Below are 27,214 nucleotides of genomic sequence, written 5' to 3' on the forward strand. Positions count from 1 at the left end.
ATTGTCTTTTACTGTGTTGATAGTCTTCTGATACACAACAGTTTTTAAGTTTAATGAAATTCAATTTGTCAAGAATTTATTTTCTGTGCATTTGGTATCATATCCAAGAAATTGACAAATCCAATGTTGTTAAGATTTTGCCTAAGAATTTTATATTTTTAGCCTTTAATTTAGTTTTTAAAATCCACTTTGAGTTAATTTTTTATATGGTGTTTAGGTTCAACTTTTCCATGTGGTCAGCCAGTTTTTCAGTAATATTTATTGAAAAGACTTTGCCAATATAAGTTTTGATTACTGTAACTCTTGTAAGTTTCAAAATCAGGAAGTAAGTCTTCCAACTTTGTTCTTTCAAGATTCTTTTGGATATTTGGGATTCCTTGAATTCCAGGTGAATTTTAGGATGTATTTTTCTATTTCTGTGAAAATACTGTTGTGATTTGGTAAGAATTCCATTGAATCTGTAGATCGCTTTAGCATGAACATGGGCTGTCTTTCCATTTATGTCTAATTTCTTTCAGCAGTGTTTTGTAGTTTTCATGGTACAAGTCTTTCACCTCCTTGGTTGATGCTATTGTAAATGGAATTGCTTTCTAAATCTTAGGTTGTTCATTTTACATTATTTTTAGTTTCATTAGACATACTGTACTTTATTTTCTGGGCTTCCCCTGTGGCATTAACAGTCAGGGAATGTAAACTAACATCAACAGATCATAAACTGTCAGTAAAAGTAATACTTAATCATTAATACTATTCCAGAGGTTCCAAAAGGACAAGAAGTTTGCAATCTATAGGATCTTGGGAGATAATAAATGGTAGTGTGTGAATTCTGACTCAGAACCGTGAGACAACTAAATTCATGGGATTTCAACACAAGCTGTCTGAGGTAACCACAGCCTACTCAGGGTGTCTTCTACGGGTGTGTTGTCACGGTGGACGCTGGAGCCCGAAAGGTGCCACAATAAACCCGCTTGCCCATTAGCCATTTATAAAACAAACCAAGGTTTCTTCCGCTTCCGGCAGTCAGGCGCCCAGCCCTCCAATTCTCTGTTAACAAAGGGCAAGTTCCTCGGAACACCAGCCCATAGACTTGAAGTCAGTTTGGGACCGTGGATCTACTGCTTTTCTGGGAGACGAAGCAAGCGGGACCAACATTAAGAACAACACTTCTCAAGAGTCTTCAGTTTTCCCGGACGCCAGGGCACTTCACCTGCAGCGCTTCATTGATCTCGCGAGACGATGGGTCCTCGGAAGGTACAAACTTCCCCCTTTGCTACTGCCGAGACTTTGCTGTCAGGTTAAATTCCAGAGTACGGAAGTAGCGGAAGTGGTGCCGCCTCTAATTTTTCGGAGGACAACCGCCCTTCTGCACGGAAAGCTAGGCCTCCGACCGCAATGGAAGGGCAGCAGGGGCAACAAAGCCACGCGACCCTAACACTCGCCCACGATTATTTCAAGAAGTGTGAATACGTGGAAGCAGAGGCGCTCTACTCCGCTTATATTCGCCAGTGCGTCTGTGCAACCTCGGCGGGAGCGGCGTTCGGGAGGTAACTATCGCGAGAATTGGGTGCAGCCGTGTCTAGGCGAGGTGCGGGCCGGGTCGTCTGGGTCCTTGCTCAGCAGTTTGGGTTCAGCGCCACCGAGGGCGGAGCTGGCAGGTGTTCGTCGTCCCTCGGCTCGTGCCTCCGGCGCAGCGGCTGCTTTTCACCCGGCGTCTCTCTTCCCCGTTACTCCCTTTCTGATCCAGAGACTTAGAGGAGGTAGGGCGTTCCCACCTGTCATTTTAACAGGTGGGATCAGCGAGACCTGGTGAGGGCGAGGTGACACGGCCGGGCGTGCCACGCTAGCACACTCGGCGACTCCATCCACAGTGTCACGGCAAGGGTGTTTTGTTTTGAAAGAAAAAAACAATTTAAGTGGAAAATGGTGTAATGAACCTACAGGTAACCACTCGGTTTAAGCACTTTCATTTACCCAGTCTTTCGTGGGTGTTTGAAATGATTTTGCAAATACTAAGGATTCTTAAGAAACAAGCACAGTATCACTAAGGATTCTTAAGAAACAAGCACAGTATCATTATTATCACATAATTCTTTAATTAATCAAATGCTTCATCAGTGTAGCAGCATACACGACTGATCAGTAAAGGTTTTTGGTTTGGTTGGTTTGTGTTTGGCAGTTGGTTCAAGTCAGGATGCACAGCAGGTCTCTCCATCTATGGAACTCCCCTTTTTTTCCCTTGCCTTTTTTTTTTGTTGTTGAGGAAACCCAGTCATGTGTCTTGAGAGTTCTCCATATTTTGGATTCGCTGAATCCCTTATGTCATTTAATATGGTCATCTGTCTCCTACATTCTTTTTGAGTTGGTAGTTAAATCATAAGGTTTGATCCAGTTCAGATTCAGTGTTAGGGCAAGAATGCACAGGTGGTGTGCATTTCCCTCAGAAAGCATGTAATGCTTTTCTTTTTGTGATGTTAGCTTAGCAACCTCACTTGCAAATACCCAAAGCGTCTTGGGTCTACGCCTTGCTGTGTAGCATTTGGTGTTACTCCAAGTCCTTTTTGCCTTTGTTCTTAGTGGTGTGGAGTGGACCACTTGAGAAAAGAACGAGCAGAGAGGGGTTGAATGAACAGCTTTTTTGACAGTTTTGACTTTACCTGCACCATCACCCTCCTTTTCTCCTTCAGGATTTGTTTTTTTTTCAGCAGGACACTTGCTTGTCTTTTCTTTTAGGCTTAAGATTCTTCTGTTTGTTAAATTCATATGAAATTAAACCAGAAAAATGAAATTGCTTTCTCATTTTAATGATACACCAGAAAAATAGCTAATAGAAGTATCTGAACAGGTAATAGGATGGTACCACCATGACGCCCCACCTCCACAAAAGAAAAGATTAGTAAACATAGAAAATGGAGTTTTCTATTCTTGTTTGAAATTCTAAAAATAGATTATCTAGTAGATTTCAAAGAGTATTCATCAGCTGAAAGGTATAGTGGTACCATGTAGTCTTGTTACACTCTTCTTCCTTTGCATATCCCAGCCTAAGAGCACAAATGTGTATCTCTGGCAAATGTAGTTTCTGCCCCTTACTGGCGAAGGAAAGAAAATCTGCCATGGTTTAGTGAAAGGTTCCTCAGCATGCCTGAATGAAACCCTTGTTTCCTTACAGTTCTGAAATTCTTAGAGGACCTCATGGATTTAAACTGAATTGTGTCATTTCAACTTTTTTACCTAAATATATCATTTGGAGTTTGAATTTACTTTTAAAATAATGGTTCACTGAATCATATTGAAACAGGATTTGCAATCTTTGCATGCCTGTCACTCTGAATAGTCTTTAACATTTTATTTATTTTTTATTTATTTATTTATTTATTTTTTTGAGAGGGCATCTCTCATATTTATTGATCAAATGGTTGTTAACAACAATAAAATTCAGTATAGGGGGGTCAATGCTCAATGTACAATCATTAATCCATCTCAAGCCTAATTCTCGTCAGTCTCCAATCTTCTGAAGCATAACGAACAAGTTCTTACATGGTGAACGAATTCTTACAGAGTGAATAAATTCTTACATGGTGAACAGTACAAGGGCATTCATCACAGAAACTTTCGGTTTTGATCATGCAATATGACCTATAAACCATCAGGTCAAATATGAATATTCATTTGATTTTTGTACTTGATTTATATGTTGATCCCACATTTCTCCTATTATTATTATTATTTTTATTTTTAATAAAATGCTGAAGTGGTAGGTAGATGCAAGATAAAGGTAGAAAACATAGTTTAGTGCTGTAAGAAGGCAAATGTAGATGATCAGATGATCAGGTGTGTGCCTATGGACTAAGTATTAATCCAGGCTAGACAAGGGCAGCAAGACATCCACGGATGCAGAAGATTTCTCTCAAAGCAGGGGGGGTGAGGTTCTGAGCCTCACCTCTGTTGATCCCCAAATTCTCACCTGATGGCCCCCCTGCGACTGTGCCTGTCTTAGGTTGTTCCTCCCTTGAGGAATCTTACCCGTCTCTGGCTAACCAGTCATCTTCCGGGGCCATACAGGGAAATGTAAAGTTGGTAAGTGAGAGAGAAGCCATATTGTTTGCAAAGGTTAGCTTTTTACTTCTTTGCAGATTTATGCCCTGTGGCTTCTATGCCCAGCACTTGTCTCGAGGTATCTTTACCACCTGGAGGAATTATGATACTCGGTAAATTCGATATGAGGCACGAATTCTATTTAAGGGTTGTAATTAGGAAGGAAGAAGAAAAGCTACAGAGGTAGCATATGGAAGAAAACATGGGAGGATTGATTATTTCTTTGACATATCTTCTTGTAAGTACCTTAAGCATGTATAGGTTTTAAACTACCAACTAACTTGCGCTCACATATTAACATAATAGGAATACGGTGACATAAACAAAGCAAATCTATAATTACCAGCCATCTCCAGTGAAGCCAAGAAAACCATTTAGGCACCCTAGGCATTTGTGAAAATTTATCTATGATATGATGGATATTTTCCAACTGTACTTGAACCATCAGACAAATTAAAGCAGCCCATTTCTGGGATCTGTTCACATCCCATATGTTCTTTTAACCATAGATAGTCTATAGTCATGAGATTTTGGGGTGCTACAACTTGCACCCCTCCCAACTCCTGGTTGAGTTCCAACAGTACAGATCCAGTCAAATTCGTTGTCTCACTGTATGCACATGCCAGCCTAGACATCTCCCTCCTCCTTCTTATGGCAAGTCCAGGAGACGGTGGGCTGGATGCAGCCACAACCGCAGCATCGTCCGGATCCCTGTGGAGGCTTTTTGATGATCATCCCCCGGCACGAGTCCTCCAGAGAGTGCTGATGCCGGAAGCTCCTCCTCATATCGTATCTTAGTTCATTTTCTGGGTATCCAAGCTAGGCCTTGATCTTCTGCGTAGAAACAAACAGACCCTTTGCCCACACTTTGACATGCCCTCTATACCACTGTGCAGAACTCATTGGAGGTCAGCACACAGTAACTGCTTTTTTTTTTTTTTTTAATTAAGAGAAAGGAATATTATCAGAAAAGAGTACCTCCATAGCTGATCATCTGACACCCTTTAAGTGATCAACATTAAGGATATTTAAAGCATGCGTTGATCTTTGATTTACCAATAGTTTTATCCTGTTAAGGAGTAATCCCCCTTTTCTTTCTTTCTTTCTTTTTTTTTTTAAATTTTTAATCTACACTTACCTGAAGAATACTATGTTTACTATGCTCTCCCCTATATCAGGTCCCCCCTAACAACCACATTACGGTTACTGTCCATCAGCTTAGCAAAATGTGGTAGAGTCACTACTTGTCCTCTCTGTGTTGTGCAGCCCACCCTCCCCTTTCTCCCTCCCCCCCATGCATGCTAATCTTAATACCCCCCTTCTTCTTCCCCCCCCTTATCCCTCCCTGCCCACCCATCCTCCCCAGTTCCTTTCCCTTTGGTACCTGTTAGTCCATTTTTGGGTTCTGTAATTCTGCTGCTGTTTTGTTCCTTCAGTTTTTCCTTTGTTCCTATACTCCTCAGATGAGTGAAATCATTTGGTATTTCTCTTTCTCCGCTTGGCTTATTTCACTGAGCATAATACTCTCCAGCTCCATCCATGTTGCTGCAAATGGTTGGATTTTTCCACTTCTTATGGCTGAGTAGTATTCCATTGTGTATATGTACCACATCTTCTTTATCCATTCATCTACCGATGGACATTTAGGTTGCTTCCAATTCTTGGCTATTGTAAATAGTGCTGCGATAAACATAGGAGTGCATCTGTCTTTCTCAAACTTGATTGCTGCGTTCTTAGGGTAAATTCCTAGGAGTGGAATTCCTGGGTCAAATGGTAGGTCTGTTTTGAGCATTTTGATGCACCTCCATACTGCTTTCCACAATGGTTGAACTAATTTACATTCCCACCAGCAGTGTAGGAGGGTTCCCCTTTCTCCACAGCCTCGCCAACATTTGTTGTTGTTTGTCTTTTGGATGGCAGCTATCCTTACTGGTGTGAGGTGATACCTCATTGTAGTTTTAATTTGCATTTCTCTGATAATTAGCGATGTGGAGCATCTTTTCATGTGTCTCTTGGCCATCTGTATTTCTTTTTTGGAGAACTGTCTGTTCAGTTCCTCTGCCCATTTTTTAATTGGGTTATTTGTTTTTTGTTTGTTGAGGCGTGTGAGCTCTTTATATATTCTGGACGTCAAGCCTTTATCAGATCTGTCATTTTCAAATATATTCTCCCATACTGTAGGGTTCCTTTTTGTTCTATTGATGGTGTCTTTCGCTGTACAGAAGCTTTTCAGCTTAATGTAGTCCCACTTGCTCATTTTTGCTGTTGTTTTCCTTGCCCGGGGAGATATGTTCAAGAAGAGATCACTCATGTTTATGTCTAAGAGGTTTTTGCCTATGTTTTTTTCCAAGAGTTTAATGGTTTCGTGACTTACATTCAGGTCTTTGATCCATTTTGAGTTTACCTTTGTATATGGGGTTAGACAATGGTCCAGTTTCATTCTCCTACATGTAGCTGTCCAGTTTTGCCAGCACCATCTGTTGAAGAGACTGTCATTTTGCCATTGTATGTCCATGGCTCCTTTATCAAATATTAATTGACCATATATGTTTGGGTTAATTTCTGGGGTCTCTAATCTGTTCCACTGGTCTGTGGCTCTGTTCTTGTGCCAGTACCAAATTGTCTTGATTACTATGGCTTTGTAGTAGAGCTTGAAGTTGGGGAGTGAGATCCCCCCTACTTTATTCTTCTTTTTCAGGATTGCTTTGGCTATTCGGGGTCTTTGGTGTTTCCATATGAATTTTTGAATTATTTGTTCCAATTCATTGAAGAATGTTGCTGGTAATTTGAGAGGGATTGCATCAAATTTGTATATTGCTTTCGGCAGGATGGCCATTTTGACGATATTAATTCTTCCTAGCCATGAGCATGGGATGAGTTTCCATTTATTAGTGTCCCCTTTAATTTCTCTTAAGAGTGACTTGTAGTTTTCAGAGTATAAGTCTTTCACTTCCTTGGTTAGGTTTATTCCTAGGTATTTTATTCTTTTTGATGCAATGGTGAATGGAATTGTTTTCCTGATTTCTCTTTCTATTGATTCGTTGTTAGTGTATAGGAAAGCTACAGATTTCTGTGTGTTGATTTTGTATCCTGCAACTTTGCTGTATTCCGATATCAGTTCTAGTAGTTTTGGAGTGGAGTCTTTAGGGTTTTTTATGTACAGTATCATATCATCTGCAAATAGTGACAGTTTAACTTCTTCTTTACCAATCTGGATTCCTTGTATTTCTTTGTTTTGTCTGATTGCCGTGGCTAGGACCTCCAGTACTATGTTAAATAACAGTGGGGAGAGTGGGCATCCCTGTCTGGTTCCCGATCTCAGTGGAAATGCTTTCAGCTTCTCGCTGTTCAGTATAATGCTGGCTGTGGGTTTATCATATATGGCCTTTATTATGTTGAGGTACTTGCCCTCTATTCCCATTTTGCTGAGAGTTTTTATCATGAATGGATGTTGAATTTTGTCAAATGCTTTTTCAGCATCTATGGAGATGATCATGTGGTTTTTGTCTTTCTTTTTGTTGATGTGGTGGATGATGTTGATGGATTTTCGAATGTTGTACCATCCTTGCATCCCTGGGATGAACCCCACTTGGTCATGGTGTATGATCCTTTTGATATACTGTTGAATTCTGTTTGCTAATATTTTATTGAGTATTTTTGCATCTACATTCATCAGGGATATTGGTCTGTAATTTTCTTTTTTGGTGGGGTCTTTTCCTGGTTTTGGTATTAGGGTGATGTTGGCTTCATAGAATGAGTTTGGGAGTATTCCCTCTTCTTCTATTTTGTGGAACACTTTAAGGAGAATGGGTATTATGTCTTCTCTGTGTGTCTGATAAAATTCCGAGGTAAATCCGTCCGGCCCCGGGGTTTTGTTCTTGGGTAGTTTTTTGATTACTGTTTCAATTTCTTTGCTTGTAATTGGTTTGTTTAACTTTTGTGTTTCTTCCTTGGTCAGTCTTGGGAGGTTGTATTTTTCTAGGAAGTTGTCCATTTCTTCTAGGTTTTCCAGCTTGTTGGCATATAGGTTTTCATAGTAGTCTTTAATAATTCTTTGTATTTCTGTGGAGTCTGTCGTGATTTTTCCATTCTCATTTCTGATTATGTTGATTTGTGTTGACTCTCTTTTTCTCTTAATAAGTTGGGCTAGAGGCTTATCTATTTTGTTTATTTTCTCAAAGAACCAGCTCTTGGTTTCGTTGATTTTTGCTATTGTTTTATTCTTCTCAATTTTGTTTATTTCTTCTCTGATCTTTATTATGTCCCTCCTTCTGCTGACTTTAGGCCTCATTTGTTCTTCTTTTTCCAGTTTTAATAATTGTGATGTTAGACTATTCATTTGGGATTGTTCTTCCTTCTTCAAGTGTGCCTGGATTGCTATATACTTTCCTCTTAAGACTGCTTTCGCTGCATCCCACAGAAGTTGGGGCTTAGTGTTGTTGTTGTCATTTGTTTCTATATATTCCTTGATCTCTATTTTGATTTGTTCATTGATCCATTGATTATTTAGTAGCATGTTGTTAAGCCTCCATGTGTTTGTGAGCCTTTTTGTTTTCTTTGTAGAATTTATTTCTACTTTCATACCTTTGTGGTCTGAAAAATTGGTTGGTAGAATTTCAATATTGTGGAATTTACTGAGGCTCTTTTTGTGAGCTAGTATGTGGTCTATTCTGGAGAATGTTCCATGTGCACTTGAGAAGAATGTATATCCTGTTGCTTTTGGATGTAAAGTTCTATAGATGTCTATTAGGTCCATCTGTTCTAGTGTGTTGTTCAGTGCCTGTGTGTCTTTACTTATTTTCTGCCCGGTGGATCTATCCTTTGGGGTGAGTGGTGTGTTGAAGTCTCCTACAATGAATGCATTGCAGTCTATTTCCCTCTTTAGTTCTGTTAGTATTTGCTTCACATATGCTGGTGCTCCTGTATTGGGTGCATATATATTTAGAATGGTTATATCCTCTTGTTGGACTAAGCCCTTTATCATTATGTAGTGGCCTTCTTTATCTCTTGTTACTTTCTTTGTTTTGAAGTCTATTTTGTCTGATATTAGTACTGCAACCCCTGCTTTCTTCTCACTGTTGTTTGCCTGAAATATGTTTTTCCATCCCTTGACTTTTAGTCTATGCTTATCTTTGGGTTTAAGGTGAGTTTCTTGTAAGCAGCATATAGATGGGTCTTGCTTTTTTATCCATTCTATTACTCTATGTCTTTTGATTGGTGCATTAAGTCCATTTACATTTAGGGTGACTATTGAAAGATATGTACTTATTGCCATTGCAGGCTTTAGATTCGTGGTTACCAAAGGTTCAAGGTTAGCTTCTTTAGTATCTTACTGCCTAACTTAGCTCGCTTATTGAGCTGTTATATACACTGTCTGGAGAGTCTTTTCTTCTCTCCCTTCTTATTCCTCCTCCTCCATTCTTCATATGTTGTGTGTTTTGTTCTGTGCTCTTTTTAGGGGTGCTTCCATCTAGAGCAGTCCCTGTAGGATGCCCTGTAGAGGTGGTTTGTGGGAAGCAAATTCCCTCAGCTTTTGCTTGTCTGGGAATTGTTTGATCCCACCATCATATTTAAATGATAGTCGTGCTGGATACAGTATCCTTGGTTCAAGGCCCTTCTGTTTCATTGCATTAAGTATATCATGCCATTCTCTTCTGGCCTGTAGGGTTTCTGTCGAGAAGTCTGATGTTAGCCTGATTGGTTTTCCTTTATAGGTGACCTTTTTCTCTCTAGCTGCCTTTAAAACTCTTTCCTTGTCCTTGATCCTTGCCATTTTAATTATTATGTGTCTTGGTGTTGTCCTCCTTGGATCCTTTCTGTTGGGGGTTCTGTATAATTCCATGGTCTGTTCGATTATTTCCTCCCCCAGTTTGGGGAAGTTTTCAGCAATTATTTCTTCAAAGACACTTTCTATCCCTTTTCCTCTTTCTTCCTCTTCTGGTATCCCTATAATACGAATGTTTTTCCTTTTGTATTGGTCACATATTTCTCTTAGTGTTGTTTCATTCCTGGAGATCCTTTTATCTCTCTCTCTGTCAGCTTCTATACGTTCCTGTTCTCTGGCTTCTATTCCTTCAATGGCCTCTTGCATCTTATCCATTCTGCTTATAAATCCTTCCAGGGATTGTTTCACTTCTGTGATCTCTTTCCTGACATCTGTGATCTCCTTCCGGACTTCATCCCACTGCTCTTGCATTTTTCTCTGCATCTCATCCCACTGCTCTTGCATTTTTCTCTGCATCTCATCCCATTGCTCTTGCATTTTTTTCTGCATCTCTGTCAGCATGTTCATGATTTTTATTTTGAATTCTTTTTCAGGAGGACTAGTTAGGTCTGTCTCCTTCTCAGGTGTTGTCTCTGTGATCTTTGTCTGCCTGTAGTTTTGCCTTTTCATGGTGATAGAGATAGTTTGCAGAGCTGGTACAAGTGACCGCTGGAAGAGCTTCCCTTCTTGTTGGTTTGTAGCCTTTTCCTGGGAGAATAGCGACCTCTAGTGGCTTGTGCTGGGCAGCTGTGCGCAGACAGGGCTTCTGCTTCCTGCCCAGTTGCTTTGGGGTTTGTCTCCGCTGTTGCTGTGGGCTTGGCCTGGCTGGGGCTGTTCCTCCAAAATGGTGGAGCCCCGTTGGAGGGGGAGCAGCCAGGAGACTATTTATCTCCGTAAGGGGCCTCTGTGCTCCCTGCTGCCCAGGGGGTTAGAGTGCCCAGAGATCCCCAGATTCCCTGCTTCTGGTCTAAGTGACCTGTCCTGCCCCTTTAAGATTTCCAAAAAGCACTCTCCAAACCAAAACAACAACAGCAACAATGAGAGAGGGAACAGAAAGAAAGAGAAAAAAAAAAGGAAAAAAAAGGAAAAAACAAGCGATTTTTTTTTTTTTTTTTTGTCCTCAGGTGCCCGTCCCAGGCACCCGCTCACTGGTCCTGCTGCCCTGTCTCCCTAGCACCAGGGTCCCTGTCCTTTCAAGGCTTCCAAAAAGCACCCACCCACCGGTCCCGCAGGGAAGGAACGCTCAATATTCTTTGTCCTCAGGCACTGGTCCCACGCACCCGCTCACCAGTCCCGCCGCCCTGCCTCCCTAGCACCGGGGTCCCTGTCCCTTCAAGGCTTCCAAAAAGCACTCGGCAAAAAGAGAGAAAAAAAAGGGGAAAAACGCGCGATTTCTTCCGTCCTCAGGTGCCGGTCTCAGGCACCCACCCACCGGTCCCACAGGGAAAAATGCGGGATATTCTTTGTCCTCAGGTGCCGGTCCCAGGCACCCGCTCACCAGTCCCGCCGCCCTGCCTCCCTAGCACCGGGGTCCCTGTCCCTTTTAGGCTTCCAAAAAGCACTCGCAGAAAAGAGAAAAAAAAAAGGGGAAAAACGCGCGATTTCCTCTGTCCTCAAGTGCCGGTCTCAGGCACCCGCCCACCGGTCCCGCAGGGAAAAACGGGGGATATTCTTTGTCCTCAGGCGCCGGTCCCAGCCACCCGCTCACCAGTCCCGCCACCGTGCCTCCCTAGCACTGGGGTCCCCGTCCCTTCAAGGCTTCCAAAAAGCGCTCGCCAAAAAGAGAAAAAAAAAAAAAAAAAGGGGAAAAACGCGCGACCTCCTCCGTCCTCAGGCACCGGTCTCAGGCACCCGCCCCCAGGTCTTGCAGGGAGAAACGCGGGATATTCTTTGTCCTCCGGCGCCGTTCCCAGGCACCTCCTCACCGGTCCCGCCACCCTGCCTCCCCAGCAACGGGGGCCCGTCCCTCTAAGGCTTCCAAAAAGCGCTCGCCAAAAAAAAAAAAAAAAAAAACCGCTCCGGTTTCTCTCCACCCGCCGGGAGCCGGGGGGAGGGGCGCTCGGGTCCCGCCGGGCTGGGGCTTGTATCTTACCCCCTTCACAAGGCGCTGGGTTCTTGCAGGTGTGGATGTGGTCTGGATGTTGTCCTGTGTCCTGTGGTCTCTATTTTAGGAAGATTTTTCTTTGTTATATTTTCATAGCTCTATGTGTTTTTGGGAGGAGATTTCCACTGCTCTACTCACGCCGCCATCTTGGCTCCGCCCTCAACATTTTATTTTAATATCTAAAAGTGAACCCTTAGCCGCAAACCCAATTTCCAAATAGTTTTTCTTTGCTAAACTTTGCAAATGCAAAAATGCACATTTGTATTAGGTAACTGAAAGGAAAGGAGCGACACACAGCAGCAATTCACCAGAGAAATCCGCTTTATTGGGGAAAGGTGCTGGGTTATATAGGAAGGGGCATGGGGTGATTGTGGTGTTACTTCTACGGGGCTGGTGGCTATTGGCTAGGTGCTGGGATTGGGAGGGGGGGCGAGAGGTGATTGGGCTTCAGGTGGTGCCGGCGGGAACCGAGGACCCCCCCCCCACAAAAGAAGCCGGAAGTTCGCCATCTTACTGGTGGGGGGCCCTTCATTCCCCCCTTTCTCCTCTATGGGGTTGTGGACGTTGCTTTCTCTCTGACTGTTTCCTGCTGAGTGGGGGCGGAGAAGGGAGTGAGGGCTTGAGGATTGGGAGGAAAGGGTTGATAGGACTCCCCACAGTAAGGATGAGTAGATGTGGACTTCTTCAGGTTGGAAATCAATGAAGGTTCCCTGTAACCATAGGTCGAGGACCTGTTGATTTCAATGGTGCCAAGAGGATATGGGTGTCAGGAGCCAGGCGTCTGTGGCTATTGTTTTCAGGAACAGTTTCCAGCGGAGAGAGGGGTCCATCTCAGCGTGTGGTGAGGAGGTTACGTGAGGGTGAGGGACTTCTGTGGCCAGAAGCTGGTAGTTCCTGAGTAAAAGCTGGTTGAAAGCTTGATTAGAGATTTTTCCGACTTGGGATTTGATGAACTTTATTATACAGGGTAAGAAGAGACAGGCGAGAAGAATGATTATTATGGGGCCTGCAATGGGCCAGACCCACGTAAGGAGGGGGTTTGTTAGTATTGAAGAGAATGGGTTAGAATTGGAAGCAGAGTGGAGGCTGGAGACAAGGTCGGTGAGTTTGGTGATGTCAGTTTCTACAATGCCGGATTCGTTGATGTAATAGCAGCACTCTTCCTGGAGGAAGACGCAGGTGCTGCCCTTCTCGGCTGTAAGCAGATCTAGGGCCCGCCGGTTTTGAAGGGTGACCTTAGCTAGCGAAGTGACCTGTCTTTGGAGAGAGCCTAGGGAATCGGCAGTGGATGTCAGGGCTCCCTCAAGTTTGGCGTTGAGATCTCTAATTGTCCATAGAGAGTGACCCAAGGCTCCTCCCGAAAACCCTGCCCCAATGGCTGAGGTGGTCAAAGAGATACCGACCATGATGGGAAGGAAAGCAGCCCTTTTTGTGCGTGAGGGCAAGGGAGGTTGGAGCTCAAGAAATTTTGCCATGCTGTAAAGTGTAAGCTGTGGGGTTAGGGTGACGAGAATGCAGGGTGTATCGGAGTTGGGAGGCAGTGAGTTGAAAAGACTGCCGTTACACCAAAAGAAGTGTCCCGGTTGCGTAAAAGTCTTAGAGCCGGAGGTAGGGGTGTAGATAGAGAGGCAGTGAAGTGCGCTGGAGGGGGGTGGAGTTGGGCCTAGACAGTGGTGGATGGTGGGATTATCTGCGTATTCTGGTTCCCATAGGGGTATGTCTGCCAGGGGGCAGAGGGGTTGTCTTTCTGCATGGAAGGAGTAGTTGGAAATATTAAGGGGCACGGCGGCCAGCAGTGGGCGCTGTAGTGATGCGCACAAGAAACAATTGGCGGTGTTGAGGGTGTGGTTGAGAAAGATGGTGGTGTCCTGAATGAGCTGTAACCAAGAGTAGGAGGAATAAGAAGATGAAGAGGTGCCGTCAAGAGTTTGGATAATGACTTTTTCAGAATGTCCGATATCTGATGCAACTTGAGAGATCTGGGAGCGAGAGGGAACATACTCTCGAGAGATATGAAGGGTACCGTGGGGGGTCGAGGACCCCCCATAGTAAACTGAGGCTGTGACTCCGGCGGCCCATCGAGAGTCCCAGGGATCTGGGATTGATAAGGAGAATGAGCCGTTGGGATATTTCATGAAACGGTTGGAGGAGTAATACTGTGAGTACTGGAAGTTACCCATGTAGTGAATGGCACAAGACCAGTAGGGACATCTCCTGTAGGTGTCTGGCCATCGCCTGCAATAGGCTTGTTTTTGGTCATAGAGGAAGCAGAGGTAGGGAGAATAAAGGTAGCTGTTAGTGAACACTTCGGTCCAGGGAGGAAAGTGGGGGTATAAAGGCTCAGAGCAGCCTTTCAGAGGGCAGTCTGATGTGGCAATGAGGGCAGTAACTTTTGTTTGATGCTGTGTGTAAGTATGTCTGACTTTGAATTGCCACACAAAGGAGGCTGGGGTGGCGGGGAAGACAATAGGAATGAGGGAAAAAAGCGAGAGAGCAGTAAAGGAGGAAAAAGTCATGATTTGGGTATGGATGGCAGAGAGGGTGAACGGGATTTTTGAGGAAAGAGGACAGTAAGGTCAGGAGTCTGGAGGGAGGGAGAGTCTGTAAACTTTTGTAGGTTAAGAGATCTTTTAGGTGATGTGGGGACAGAATGGTAAGGGGTGCCCCGAATGTTAGTTTATGAGCTTCTTTCTGCAAGAGCTGCCCAGCGGCTAATGCCCATAGGCAGGGGGCCCATCCCCGAACTGTGGGGTCTAATTGCTTGGAGAGATAAGCTACTGGGGCAAAGGATGGGCCATAATATTGGCCTAAGACTCCTAGAGCTTGACTGGACCTCTCATGAATGTATGATGAGAAGGGTTTCGACAAATCAGGGAGATGGAGAGCTGGAGCTTCCACAAGGGCTTGACGGAGCTTAATGAAGGAGTGTCGGGGTGAGGATGATAATGGTTCTTCAGGGGGGCCATTGCTGAGGTTGTATAGGGGTCTTGCCAACAGGGAGAAGTTAGGGATCCACGCTCTAAAATACCCAGCCAGGCCTAGAAAGGAAAGGATTTCTGTCTTAGTTTTGGGAACGGGCAGGTCAGAGAGGAGCCGTTTTCTGTCTAAGGTAATGGACTTTCTTTGTTGAGACAGAAGGAATCCAAGGTAAGTGACAGAAGGGGAAGAGTTGAGCTTTGACGGGGGATACCCGGTAACCTCTGGAAGCTAGAAGGTTAAGTAGAGAGGCAGTGTCAAGTTGAGACTGTTCCCACGAGGGACTGCAGAGTAGAAGATCGTCTACATATTGTAATAAAGTGGACTCGGAGTGATCATGATGAAACTGTTTGAGGTCCTGAGCTAGGATTTGTCCAAAAATATGGGGACTATCTTGGAAGCCTTGTGGCAAAACTGTCCAAGTAAGTTGTTCAGAATGTCTCGTGCATGGGTCCGTCCAGGTGAAGGCGAAAAAATCTTGGGAGGAGGGGTCCAGAGGGATAGAAAAAAATGCGTCCTTGAGATCTAGAACTGAGAAGTGGGATGCTGAGGCAGGGATCTGCGATAAAAGGGTGTACGGATTTAGAACTAAGGGATGGATAGGGACAACGGCCATGTTGATGAGGCGAAGGTCTTGGACAAGGTGGAAAGATCCGTTGGTTTTTTTAACAGCTAATATGGGGGTATTAAATGGGGAGTGAGTGGGTCTGAGGTTATTTTTGTTTAAGAGATCTTGAATGATGGGTTGGAGGCCTATGAGGGCTGAAGTGGTTAGGGGGTATTGGGCCTGACAGATATACTGAGAGGGGTCATGTAATTTGATAGAGGCAGGGGGACATAGGGCCACGGAGGGGCTTGTAATGTCCCAAACTTTGGGATTCACAGGGTGTATGAGGGCAGAACCGGAGCTTTCATTGGGTAGAGGGGGGTCGTTGGCTAAAAGGGCCATCAGAAAGGGAGTACTGGGGGCTGTGGGAGTGGATATAGTTATGGAAACATGGAGGAGAGAAAGGATGTCCCGTCCTAGTAAAGGGATGGGACACTGGGGCATATCCCTGATAGGAGTGGGAGAAAGGTATGGGATTGTCTTGGATTGTACATAAAAGGATGGGGTTAATGGGAAAATCTGTTTACCTCCTACCCCGACTATTGGAGTAATGGCAGGCGTGGTAGGGCCCCGGTATTCTCGCAAGACTGAGAAGGTGGCTCCTGTATCTAGGAGGAAGGAGATGGGGCGACCGTCTACTGTTAAAGTAACCCTGGGCTCCTGTTTGGTGATGGAAATGGTCGGGCGAGAAGCCCCCGGGCCCCGTCAATCTTCTTCTGCCAGCCCCACTACGGCGGGCTTAGGATGGGGGTTGTTCGTCCAGCCTCCCCTTCGGGTGGTTGGGCAATCAGACCCCCAGTGGCCCTTTTTGTGGCATCTGGGGCATGGGGTGGTAGGAGATCTGGGGGAGGGGCACACCCTTGACCAATGTCCCTCTTTTCCGCACTTGAAACAAGCTCCTGGGGGGCGCTTGTTTGTAGAGGGGCACCCAGGTTGTGGTTTTATCAGCTGGGCCAACATTTGGAAATTGGCCTGATCAGCCTTTTGTTTACGGCGTTCTTTCTCCTCCTCCCAGTTATGGAAGACTTTAAAGGCCACTGTTAGGATCTCAGTCTGTGGGGTAGCGGGGACCTGTTCTAACATTTTGAGTTTAGCTTTAATGTTGGGGTAGCTTTGAGCTAGGAAGTATGTCATAAGGACATGTCTTCCTTCAGATGTTTCTGGGTCCAGGCTGGTATACTGTAATAGGGCTTGAGTGAGTCTAAGAACTCGGAGGGGGTTTCGTCTCTCTTTTGAATTACGTCTTGGAGCTTTTGAAAATTGACTACTTTACGAGCTGCCTTTTTCAGACCTGCTATTAAGCAGGAGGCAAAAATATCTCGAGAGTGGAGACCCACGGCGGTGTTATAATCCCAGTGTGGGTCTTGTTTAGGGACAGCAGTGGGGCCAGGGGGATAGGTGGGGTCAGTCCTGTGGGTTTTGGTAGCGTGCGTTTGGGCGAAATCCCAAACTCGTCTACGCTCTTCAGGGAGGAGAGTATTGGCCAGGAGCATGAAAATGTCATGATGTGTGAGGCTGTAAGACTGGAGAGTCCATTGAAATTCCCCGATTATGTCATGGGATCAGTGGAAAAGGAACCTAGGCGTTTCTCTAGTTGGGCTAAATCTCCTAAGGAGAAAGGGACGTGAACGTGCATGATGCCTTTGGATTTTGCTACCTCCCGGAGGGGGACGATAATTTTGGGAGGCCCGCGGGACCGAGTCTGAGGGGGACTGAAGGGTTCTGGCTCAGTCTGTGGGGGGGAAACAGGTGATGGGGGCAAAGCCGCGATAATTTTGGGAGGCCCTCGGGACTGAGTCTGAGGGGGCAAAGATGGAGGAGGCTCCTGGAACTTAGAGGGGGGCTGAAAGGCTCAGGCTCGATCTGAGGGAGGGGGGGAGTTGAGGGGGACGGAGGTGGAGGGGGTGAGGTGGGGGAGGAGATGGTGGTGGAGGGAGGAGAGGAGGGGGAAGGGAGAGGACAGGAGGCTTCTGCGGGGGTGGAGGCAGGGGCAGTGGTGGAGGGTGGAGGGGTTGTAGGAGGTGGAGGGGCCGAAGGGGGAAGCCTGTATGGCGGAGGCTCATCAGCTGGGTCAAAGGTAATTGAAGAGGGACTGGGAGTGTGGGGAGGGGAGGGAGACGGCTTGCAGGCTAGGAGAACTTGGGGCGGGGAGCAGGTGGTGCAGAGGCTGGGATTTTGAGCTAGGAGGCGAAAAGCTTCGATATAGGGAATGTCCTTCCATTTTTTCAGGCGCTGGCAGTAGTTAAAAAGATTGCGAGTGATGTTAGGATCAAGAGTTCCCCCTGCGGGCCATTGGTTGTTATTGTCTAGGGGGTATGTCGGCCAATCTTGGGAGCAGTATTTACGGAGAAGTTTTGGTTTTATATCAGGCGTCAGGGAGAGGGTAGCCAGATGCTTAAGCAGGCATTCAAGAGGTGAACTTTCAGGGAGGGATGAGGAGGCTCCCATGGCTGAAGGACAGAGAAGGAGACAAACAGGGGAAGACAAGCGGAGATCCTCGGACTGGAAGCAGACCGCAAGGAGACAAAGGGCGTCCCCGATGATCCTTGGTGGTCTGCGGAAACTCATATACGAGTCGGAGTTTCTTAGGAAGTGTGGGTCGTCACCCAGACTTCCCTAAAAAGGCAGAGTGCCGGAGTCACGAGGTACCTAGCACTAGGAATTTTCGGCAGACAGAACGGATTTCGGCGGACGGAACAGAAGGAAGAGGGGGGAAAAAAGGGAGCATTCTCATCCGCAAAGGAGTCACCTCATTTATGGCTGTTGGAGGAGGGGCCTGAGGGTCCGTCGCAGCCGTGAAGGCCGGAGGCGGGGAGAGTTCCCTCCTCATCCCCGAGCGTCAGAACCTTGCCAGACCATCACTGTCAATGGCACTGTGATAGCTCCGGGGAGAGTGGCCCACTCTGGGGGGAAAACTTACCTAAAGGCCAGAGAGGAGTGGTGAGTGTGATGAGCCAGCCCCGGAAAAAGAGGACGAGGGCAAGCTGCTGCTGGTGTTGGGGGGAAGATGGGGCCCAGTTGGGGTGTCCCGTCTCCCAGGTTTCGGCACCAATGAAAGGAAAGGAGCGACACACAGCAGCAATTCACCGGAGAGTTCCGCTTTATTGGGGAAAGGTGCTGGGTTATATAGGAAGAGGCATGGGGTGATTGTGGTGTCACTTCTACGGGGCTGGTGACTGTTGGCTAGGTGCTGGGATTGGGAGGGGGGCGAGAGGTGATTAGGCTTCATGTGGTGCTGGCGGGAACCGAGGACCCCGAAGAGAAGCTGGAAGTTCGCCATCTTACTGGTGGGGGCCCTTCAGTAACCATGTTAAATTCCATTGTGGAAAATACTATCATTACAAAAACCTCAATATTACCAAAAATCTTTTATCTTTAATACTTAGCTATGTCTTTAAAATATGAAAGAATTCCCACATGAAAAGTAGACTTGATGTTTGTTATAATGACATCTAATTCTAGATCAAACATTCTATCTTCCTCCGAACATAAAAAAATGTATTACAGAGTTCTGAAGCTTTGAAATTTAATGACTAAAACCTTACTGGAGTCCTGAAGCTGCATTTTTCTTAAAACTGTTTACTGGACATCATAACAGGGTATCACCTGATATCACAAAGTTGAAGGCAGTGTGCCCTCTTATTCTCTAGGTTTTAACAGTGCTACCGGTGGCATCTGGAAGTAGCCTTGTACTTGATGTCTCTCATTGGTAACTCACAGAAGCATAAATTGTCTAAATATTTGTTCCTTGAAGGGGACTCCTAGGCTGTGGGTACCTCTCGTGGCAGCAGTGGTTATAGTCCCTTTCTATGATTAAGGGTCAAGTGTTAAGAGAAGTAACTTTTAATGTCACTGATTGCAGTCGCATGTTTTCTCAGGACTGTACTTTTATACTTCAATTCTGTTTGGTTCAAATTTGAGAATCCCTTTGGGAAAAAAGAAAGGAAAACAGAATTGCCTCTGACAGAAGAGCTCTGTGCAAATGATCTGCCCAGTAGGGCAGCGGGGACAGAGGAGGGCTGTTGATGCCGGGGTTCTTGTTTGCGGAGCCTAAGAATGAGCTTCACAAACAGTCAAGGTAGGAGAGCAAGGTACAGGCTTTTATTTAGAGATAAAGTGAAAGGACAGAGCCCCCGGCTCACGCCAGGAGGGGACTAGAGAGTCCGTAGTGGTACGTTGTCTAGGGGGTTTTATAGGCAGTTGAGGATTTCTCGAGAACATGAAAAAACTTAGGGGTAGGGACTTGTTAAGTGGTCCCTGAATATTAAAAATTAACTTAACTGTAAGGAATTTCCTGCCTTGATTTCTCTCTGGGACACCGGAGTCTTGGTCTGGGAGCATATCAAAAGGCTGCCTGCCCAGCCCCCAAGGTGGGCTGAGGTATTGTCTACTTGCTAAAGAATCTTGCCTCTTGAACTTCGTGGGTGTTAAAATGCAGTCTTATCTTTAAGATGGAATTCTTCCTACCCTTTACCCTGTCGTCTGCAGCTGGGACTGCAGGCTAAGTTGCTCAGTTTGCAGAATCACCTCGTCAGATCTGAAGGAGGAAAGACAGCACATAGGCCCGGGCCTTTTAGCATGCTAAAGTGAATCTTACACATGGTTACAAATGATTAGCATAATAAAACATGTGCTACTCTTTATCTGAGGAACATTAACTGATTTCACTGAAGAATGATTCTAGAGCTCAATGTTTAACATAGAGTTTTAGTAGGGGGGTTTCCTTGCATGTAGTTATATTGCTCTGACTGCAAATATCCTGCTCTGCCCCCTCCGGAGGCCCTCACCCTACTCTGACTACATCTATGGTCCCTGTCTCACTGTGACCTGCTGAGCTGGTGGCTGGTCAGAGCTGCCTGGGTGTCCAGGCCCTTACAGTACAGTCGGCTTGCTTAAAGCTCCTTGGGCAGCCTCAGGAACCCTCAGATGCAGAGCCGATCTGCAAAGGTTCCCCCTAGAGTGGACCAGGGCCTTGATACCCTCCTGAGCAGGAAGCCGGTCTGGCCTTGCGGAAGAGCCCCACTGAGACTGGAGGGAGGGCAACTCTGTCCCCAGAATGAAATTGATGATTCCCTTTGTGACATGCGCATAGCAAACCTGAACTTTGAGCTGGCTTTCCCTCCTCGCTCAGAGTGAATCTGATCTGTCTTCTTTGCCAGGCTGGTCTGTGCTCAGAAAGTGAACAAACATTTAAATATATTTACTAAAACAAGTTGGCAATGAACAGGGGCTTTGAACACACTGTAAGGTTAATACACTTTTTGGACTGACATTGTAGAGCGGTCACCATGCAAACATAGACAATGTGATTAAACAAAAATGGATCCTATCGCTTTAGTTCTTTGCACTTTGTTTCTTCAGTGTGGTTTTTTCCGTGCAGATACTATGTGTTATAGGCTATGAAGTTTGACAATACCCAAAAGAGAATGAAAGCGGAAAGGAGTGGAATTTGGTAACAGTGTTTTTAATGTGAACTTCTTGTTTAATGCAAATACAGCCCTGAGGATTTGGCTATTGCATATAACAACAGGGGGCAAATCAAGTACTTCAGAGTTGATTTTTATGAAGCCATGGATGACTACGCATCTGCCATAGAAGTCCAACCCAATTTTGAAGTTCCATATTACAACAGAGGGTTGATATTGTATAGGCTGGGTAAGAAAAATTTTTTCCCTTTTGTCTTTGTGTTCTATGAGTTCACAGCTCTCCAGTGTTATATACTTAATGTAGGATTGTCAAGCCTTAAAGTTATGTGAAATTTAGGTTTAGAGCCTGGAACAAAGGAAGCAAACCTGAGTTTATTTTAGGCTTTTGATGGCCATTTCAGACCACAGTGGAGCACTGGGGTGGGGACTGGACCTGGGCGCTGGAGTGCAGGTGACCCCGTTATTTTGTGCCCGTGCCTTCCCAGCTGTGAAATGAGGGTAATGCTGAGGACCACCTGTGCATCTTTTGCTGAGCTAAAAATTTTTAAAGGCACAGGAGACAATAGGAAATGAAGGGGTTTTAGTTCTGTGGATTAAAGGACCATAGACACTATTTCTCCTTTAAAGTGTTAAGAAGATTAATATCTTTTTAATAAGTTTTAAAATCTTACTGTAATTATGGAAAATAGGTGATATAATTTGGTTGACATTTGATGATGATCTCTCCTATTTGCCTGTTAAATGTCAACAAGTAAACCCAGAATTAATTTTAAGTGTATTGTTCTCTAAGGGCATGCAACATGATTTTGAGAAAAAAATTCCTTTACTAGGAGTGGTTGAAATGTTGTAAATATAAAAGCAAAAAATCTGTGTATCCAACCTTTGTTATGAATAACATATAGAAACACTCAGCTTTTATTCTCTTTCCCATTTTTTGGGTTCTCGTACAGGATACTTTGATGATGCTTTGGAAGAGTTCAAGAAGGTATTAGACTTAAATCCTGGATTTCAAGATGCTACTTTGAGCCTAAAACAGACTATTGTAGACAAAGAAGAAAAACAAAGAAGACATTATTGAAAAAAATTATTGGAAGTTTTAACTTATTTTTTGAAATATTAACTAATCGTCCTTACACCTGGCATCTCATTGCATCTAATTTCAAGGAGGTATTGAGCTGTTTTGATTTATGTTTAAGATAAAGAGACTGTAGTTAATTTCAGATTGAGTAACTATGTAGAATATGTGTGCCTGTTATAAAGTGTAAATAAGTAATATCAGTGTATAATTGTATACTCTTATAGTAAAATTCTTAAAGAAATGTATGGCATTTTCTTCAGTGAAACTTTTTTTTTTTTGCCATTTTTTATTCCCAACTTTCATTTAAAGAATTTTACATCTGCAGAAAAGTTGAAGCATACTAGAATGAAACACCTATAAACACTTGACTTAGATTCACCAGTTGTTAACATTGTACCACATTTACTTTCTCTATATTTAAATATGTAACTTGTTACTGAACCATTTGAAAGTAAGTTGCAGATAACACAATTCTTTACCCCTAAATATTTCAGCTAGCATTTTCTAAGAATAGAGACACCCTCCTTTATAGCCACAGTACCATTATAATACCTAATAAAATTATTGATTCCATAATATCATCCATACTCAGCCCATATTTGAATTTACCCTGTTGTTTCCAAAATGTCTTGCTTAAATTTTTATTTCTGGATTTGGAGTCAGTCAAGTTACATTGCATTTCATTGTTACGTCTGTTTGAGTTCTTTTAATCTAAGAAAGTCCCCTGCTCATTTTCTTCCCATGGCATTTGCTTTGAGAGCAAAGCTATTTCATAGAGGTAAGCTAGGGAGACATAACATTTGGGCCTAAAAGTAAACACATGTCCTAGATGAGAGGACTTAGAAAGAATTCAGCTTCTTGATTTTGTCTAGAAATCACTGATAAGATAGCTTAAGATTTCAATACTGAACACAGTTTCTTTCTCTGGATAATGACAATAAGGATTGTTGTCATCAACATTTAGTTGATGGCACAGTAACTTCTGTGGCCCAAGAAGCAATCACCATCATCAGCCTTCAAAGTTATTTTCTGTGTTTTAGTGATCTCATGAAGCAGAAGAAATAATCTCCCAGTTTGTAGTTCATAAATAATATCTGGCAACATGCAGGAAGAATTTGGGCTGCAGGTGAATGAATATTAAAAGGTAATGAAGTTTGAAAGGAAACTCAAAGTCTCTGTGTTTCTGGAACTATTCACATTTTCCAAGATGACTTATCTTTGTTGGAAATGTCTTTAAAAGAATTTATAAAGTTGCATTAAAATGTAGAAAAATCTCCCTTAAGAAAAATTGTATTTAAAAAACCAGGTCCCACGACCTTGAGAAAGCTTAAAGACGTCCTACCCAGAATATCAAACACTTAAAATAAGCTTCAATAACTTTATTTTCTCTTGGCTCATATTCTCTTCCTTACTCTTGACTGGGATCAGATGTAATATGAAAGAAAAACTTGTTAAAAATGTTCATTTGATTTGTGGGATTTTATTCAACATTTCTTCATGTTTTATCAGAAAAAAAAATCGCTGAAGTTCCGAATTAGCACTTGTTGATTAGAACCTAGACACTATTTTTCTCATAAGTTATTGGAAATAATTAAAGAATAATATATTTTCATCATTATTCTTCTTCAGAACTCTAGGCATTACACATTCAGGTTCCAAATTTCTGATTGGAAAATACCTTTGCTGTGTGCTTTCAAGATCGTCTTTTGTGTTTGCTATTGTTCACATTTCCCATAGTTCAGTATTTGTTGAGCTCTTTCCTTTTACTACTAGAGAAGTACCCAAGCTGTATCATTTTCCAGGTTTTCTCTCTGCAACAGTGAGGAAGAAAACTGTGGTTTATTATAAAATAAGGTAGATAAATTAAATGGCTTTAAGTTACTTTTGAGCTTAGAATATATTTCTTATGTTAGTTGAAAAGCAGGGAGTTATTTTTTTTCTGAAATCCAGAACTGAATGAAACCCATGGACTTATTATAATAGCAAACTATAGTCCAGCTGGTACAATAGGAAACGAAATTTCCAAGTCAACTTTTAGTCATTATCGATTTGCTCTTTTCTGTATCTTCTTTGGTTTTTCTGTCTTCCACTGACCTCTCTACCCTTCCAGCACTGTATACATGTTCTTGAACCTCTGCCATTTTGCAGGTCTTAAGTGTTTCTCAATGCACGTAATGTATTTCAAGCCTGCCACTCAGGTCAAATCAATTCAGCAACATTTATATTGATACTCGTCTCAACATCTCCATCTCTGCCAAGTCTAATTCTCCTTAAAAATTACTCAAAGCTTTAAATAATTAAATCTCTCTCTTGCATAACAACTTTGTCTCTGACAATGCTTCTGCTAAGTAAAAAGCCATTAAGTGAAAAGAAGTTCCCATTACTTTTAACTGGAAAAATGATGACTTCCATTTTAACCCAGGATGCCCAAATACTCTTCACAGATAGAAAAACATATTAATTGAACAATGAAAAAGGTTTACGTAAATAACAATTTGAAATTACAGTTACAATTACATAAATGGTAATGGCATGAATGCTTGCTATACTCATTTTTTTCTTTCTGTACCATTTTAGAAAAAAGCTGTTTTGCGATAATTATTCACATGTCATACAATACACCCCTTAAAGTGTGCAATTAAGTGGTTCTAAGTATATTCAGAGTTTGTGTACCATTTTTAAAACTTTTCAAGCTTTTTGGGTCTCCTGGTCTTCTTGCAAACTGTACTTAAGTTGTAACACGGGAAAAAACACCTTTGGGCAAATTACAGGCTACACATGAAAGTGCTTCAAAACACCTAACAGTGCGCACCCAGAATGGACGGGGGGAGTTACTGCCTCTACACTTTTCATCCAATTCAAGTAGCATGATTCCAACCTGTGCTGAGTACATGGGAGACTATGTCTCTGCCTGAGGCTATGATGTTGAAATTTCACTTTCTATAGCATATTTATTTGTGTTTGAGCAGGATGCTATTTAAAAAAATGGTTGACAACACATCATATACCTTTTCAAGAGCTTAGTGAAAAGCTAACCGCATGGTTGTTCTGTGAGCTAGGTATGTAATTGTAACAGTTCTAGGTAAATTTATGTTTTGGTGTTTTTCTATGTTTCTAAAAATGTGACAATTCTATGAAAGGTATTCCAGTTTAAAGTGGTATTTGGTCAGAATAAGAAAGACCTTTGTTAAACTTCACATCTAATGTTAGGGTACTTCAGAAAACACCAGTCTTTACAAAAAGGAAAGAAGGATGAGAAATACAGTATAACTTTTTGGGGAAAAACAAAACAATTGGTAAGATTAAAAAGCATCATTTACATTTTTTTTAAATCACAGGAAGATGAAAGGACACATCCATGTAGCAAAAGACAAGTGATTAAAAAAAAACTTGAAGATAAAAAGCAGAAATTATAAATATGCATATGACAGTGAAATGAGAGTGTGCAGTACAGTCCTAGTTTTATGTAGTCACACATGCTATAGTGCCCTGAAGAAGGTCTAATTTTTCAGAGGAGGAAGCTGAGGCTAAGTAATTTGGTAACTTGCCCAACATTAGGTGCAAAATACAAACTTAGAAACTGCAGTTAGTGTCAATTGTTTTTTCATAGCTGGCATCAACTCAAACCAGATATGTGGACTTTATTTTTGTCTTAATACAAAATTTAAATTGCTCCTAAATTTCTCATAGATGTTTTCATACCCATCAAGGTGAGTACCAAAACAATATTAAAACATACTTAGTTTTTATAATGGAACATTGCTGCAATTCTAGGATTACTGGTAATTTTCCTTCCTGATTGAAAACAGACACAAAATACAGTGAAAAGTAGAGTAATATTAAGAGCAAACTCCATTTGGAAAGTTGAAAGCTGCCAATATGTAAATTTGTATCTTATGTTAAGAAAATGTATCCAGCATTTATAAATAAAGAGAAAAGGAGGATTGCATGTCCCTTCAGTATTGTACTGAACTCTGCTCAACAGAGCCGCCCAAGGACTATTCTGGAGGGCTGCTGCTTCGAGTTTCTGATTTACTGTCGGTTAGGAGGCAGACTGAGATTATATGCAACCTGAAGATTTTTGTCCGAAGGAGACACAAATGATTTCTGTCTGCCAGAAAGGATAACCCTAAAGATTATAGCATTATACTCCTGGAGGTCATGGACCAGTTTTAATTCTAGTGATTTGTGTTTGAGTGAACAGGATGCTATTAAAAAAAATGGTTTTTTAAATAAAAAAATAGTAATACTATTTTAAATAAAAAAAATCGTAACTTGAGTCTCAAATTCTTTCTTCATTGGCCATAAATAGCAGTTCCTCAGATGCTCTTTTACCATCCCGGTGGTTCTCTCATTCATGAGTTAAATAAGTATCTGTCATGTGTTCATCTGTATTCTTACAAGAGGCATGCTCAACTTTTAAAAATTAGTTATATTGACACTTCAATTGGAAAAGCAAAATCAACTTTAATAGAGTTGGTCATTATATAGTCACTTAAGTTATTTCTTGAAGGCATAAGAAGGGGGGCCAAAAAGTTTCTACTGCCTGTTTATTTGAAATATCACAAATTCTTGTTTGGATTATGTAGAGGTTTAATTGAGCTCTGCCTGAGGCGAAGTATAGGGAAGGCCTTAGCCTTAAATCAAAACATATGTAAGTCCTCTCTTTAATTAGGCAAAAACTGCAGAAGAATATACTGTAAAAAGTGAATGTTCCCCCATTACGTCCCTGTCCATTCTCACTCTTCAGGGGTAACCATTGTTAAAAGTTACATCTATCCTTCTAGACCTTTCCCTTTGTGCAAATATAGACACATGTATGCATATTCATGTATAGAATTATGGTATACATATTAGGTAAATCATTTGTTGTCTTAATATTCTTTTATGTAAGAACACAGAAATCTACCTTCTGCTTAGCCAGTGATTTTAAAAACCACATTAAGAATGCCAATTTGTTGAAAGATGAATATATGCATATGCTAATAAAAATTAAATTCTACAGGAGAAACAAGTGGAGAGTAAGACCCCCGGTCCTCCAGAGGAATCCACTTTTAAGCAGACGGCTGGGTGCGAGGGTTAACAGGCTCACTTTCCTAACCCTGCTGGCCACGTCAGTAAACACTTGGTTTTAATTCTTTTCATCACCTTTGTGGCTGTCATCTAG

General features: G+C 42.8%; 1 protein-coding gene across 1 annotated transcript; it reads left to right on the forward strand.

Annotated features, from left to right (window-relative positions):
• The first annotated feature begins 183 nt into the window (after positions 1-183).
• Positions 184-25,307, forward strand: TTC32 (tetratricopeptide repeat domain 32). Its single transcript, XM_037026565.2, has 3 exons — positions 184-1,544; positions 21,041-21,198; positions 21,920-25,307. The coding sequence occupies exons 1-3, from the start codon at positions 1,393-1,395 to the stop codon at positions 22,045-22,047; spliced, it is 438 nt and encodes a 145-aa protein (XP_036882460.2). The 5' UTR covers positions 184-1,392; the 3' UTR covers positions 22,048-25,307.
• The last annotated feature ends 1,907 nt before the right edge of the window (positions 25,308-27,214 follow it).

Source organism: Manis javanica, chromosome 1 (genome assembly GCF_040802235.1).
Source record: "Manis javanica isolate MJ-LG chromosome 1, MJ_LKY, whole genome shotgun sequence".
Lineage (NCBI taxonomy): Eukaryota > Metazoa > Chordata > Mammalia > Pholidota > Manidae > Manis > Manis javanica.

Coding starts and splice junctions, on each gene's coding strand:
- TTC32 (XM_037026565.2), top strand. CDS start 1,393: ATGGAAGGGCAGCAGGGGCAACAAAGCCACGCGACCCTAACACTCGCC. Junction 1,545..21,040: donor GCGGGAGCGGCGTTCGGGAG/GTAACTATCGCG, acceptor ATGCAAATACAG/CCCTGAGGATTTGGCTATTG. Junction 21,199..21,919: donor GTTGATATTGTATAGGCTGG/GTAAGAAAAATT, acceptor GTTCTCGTACAG/GATACTTTGATGATGCTTTG.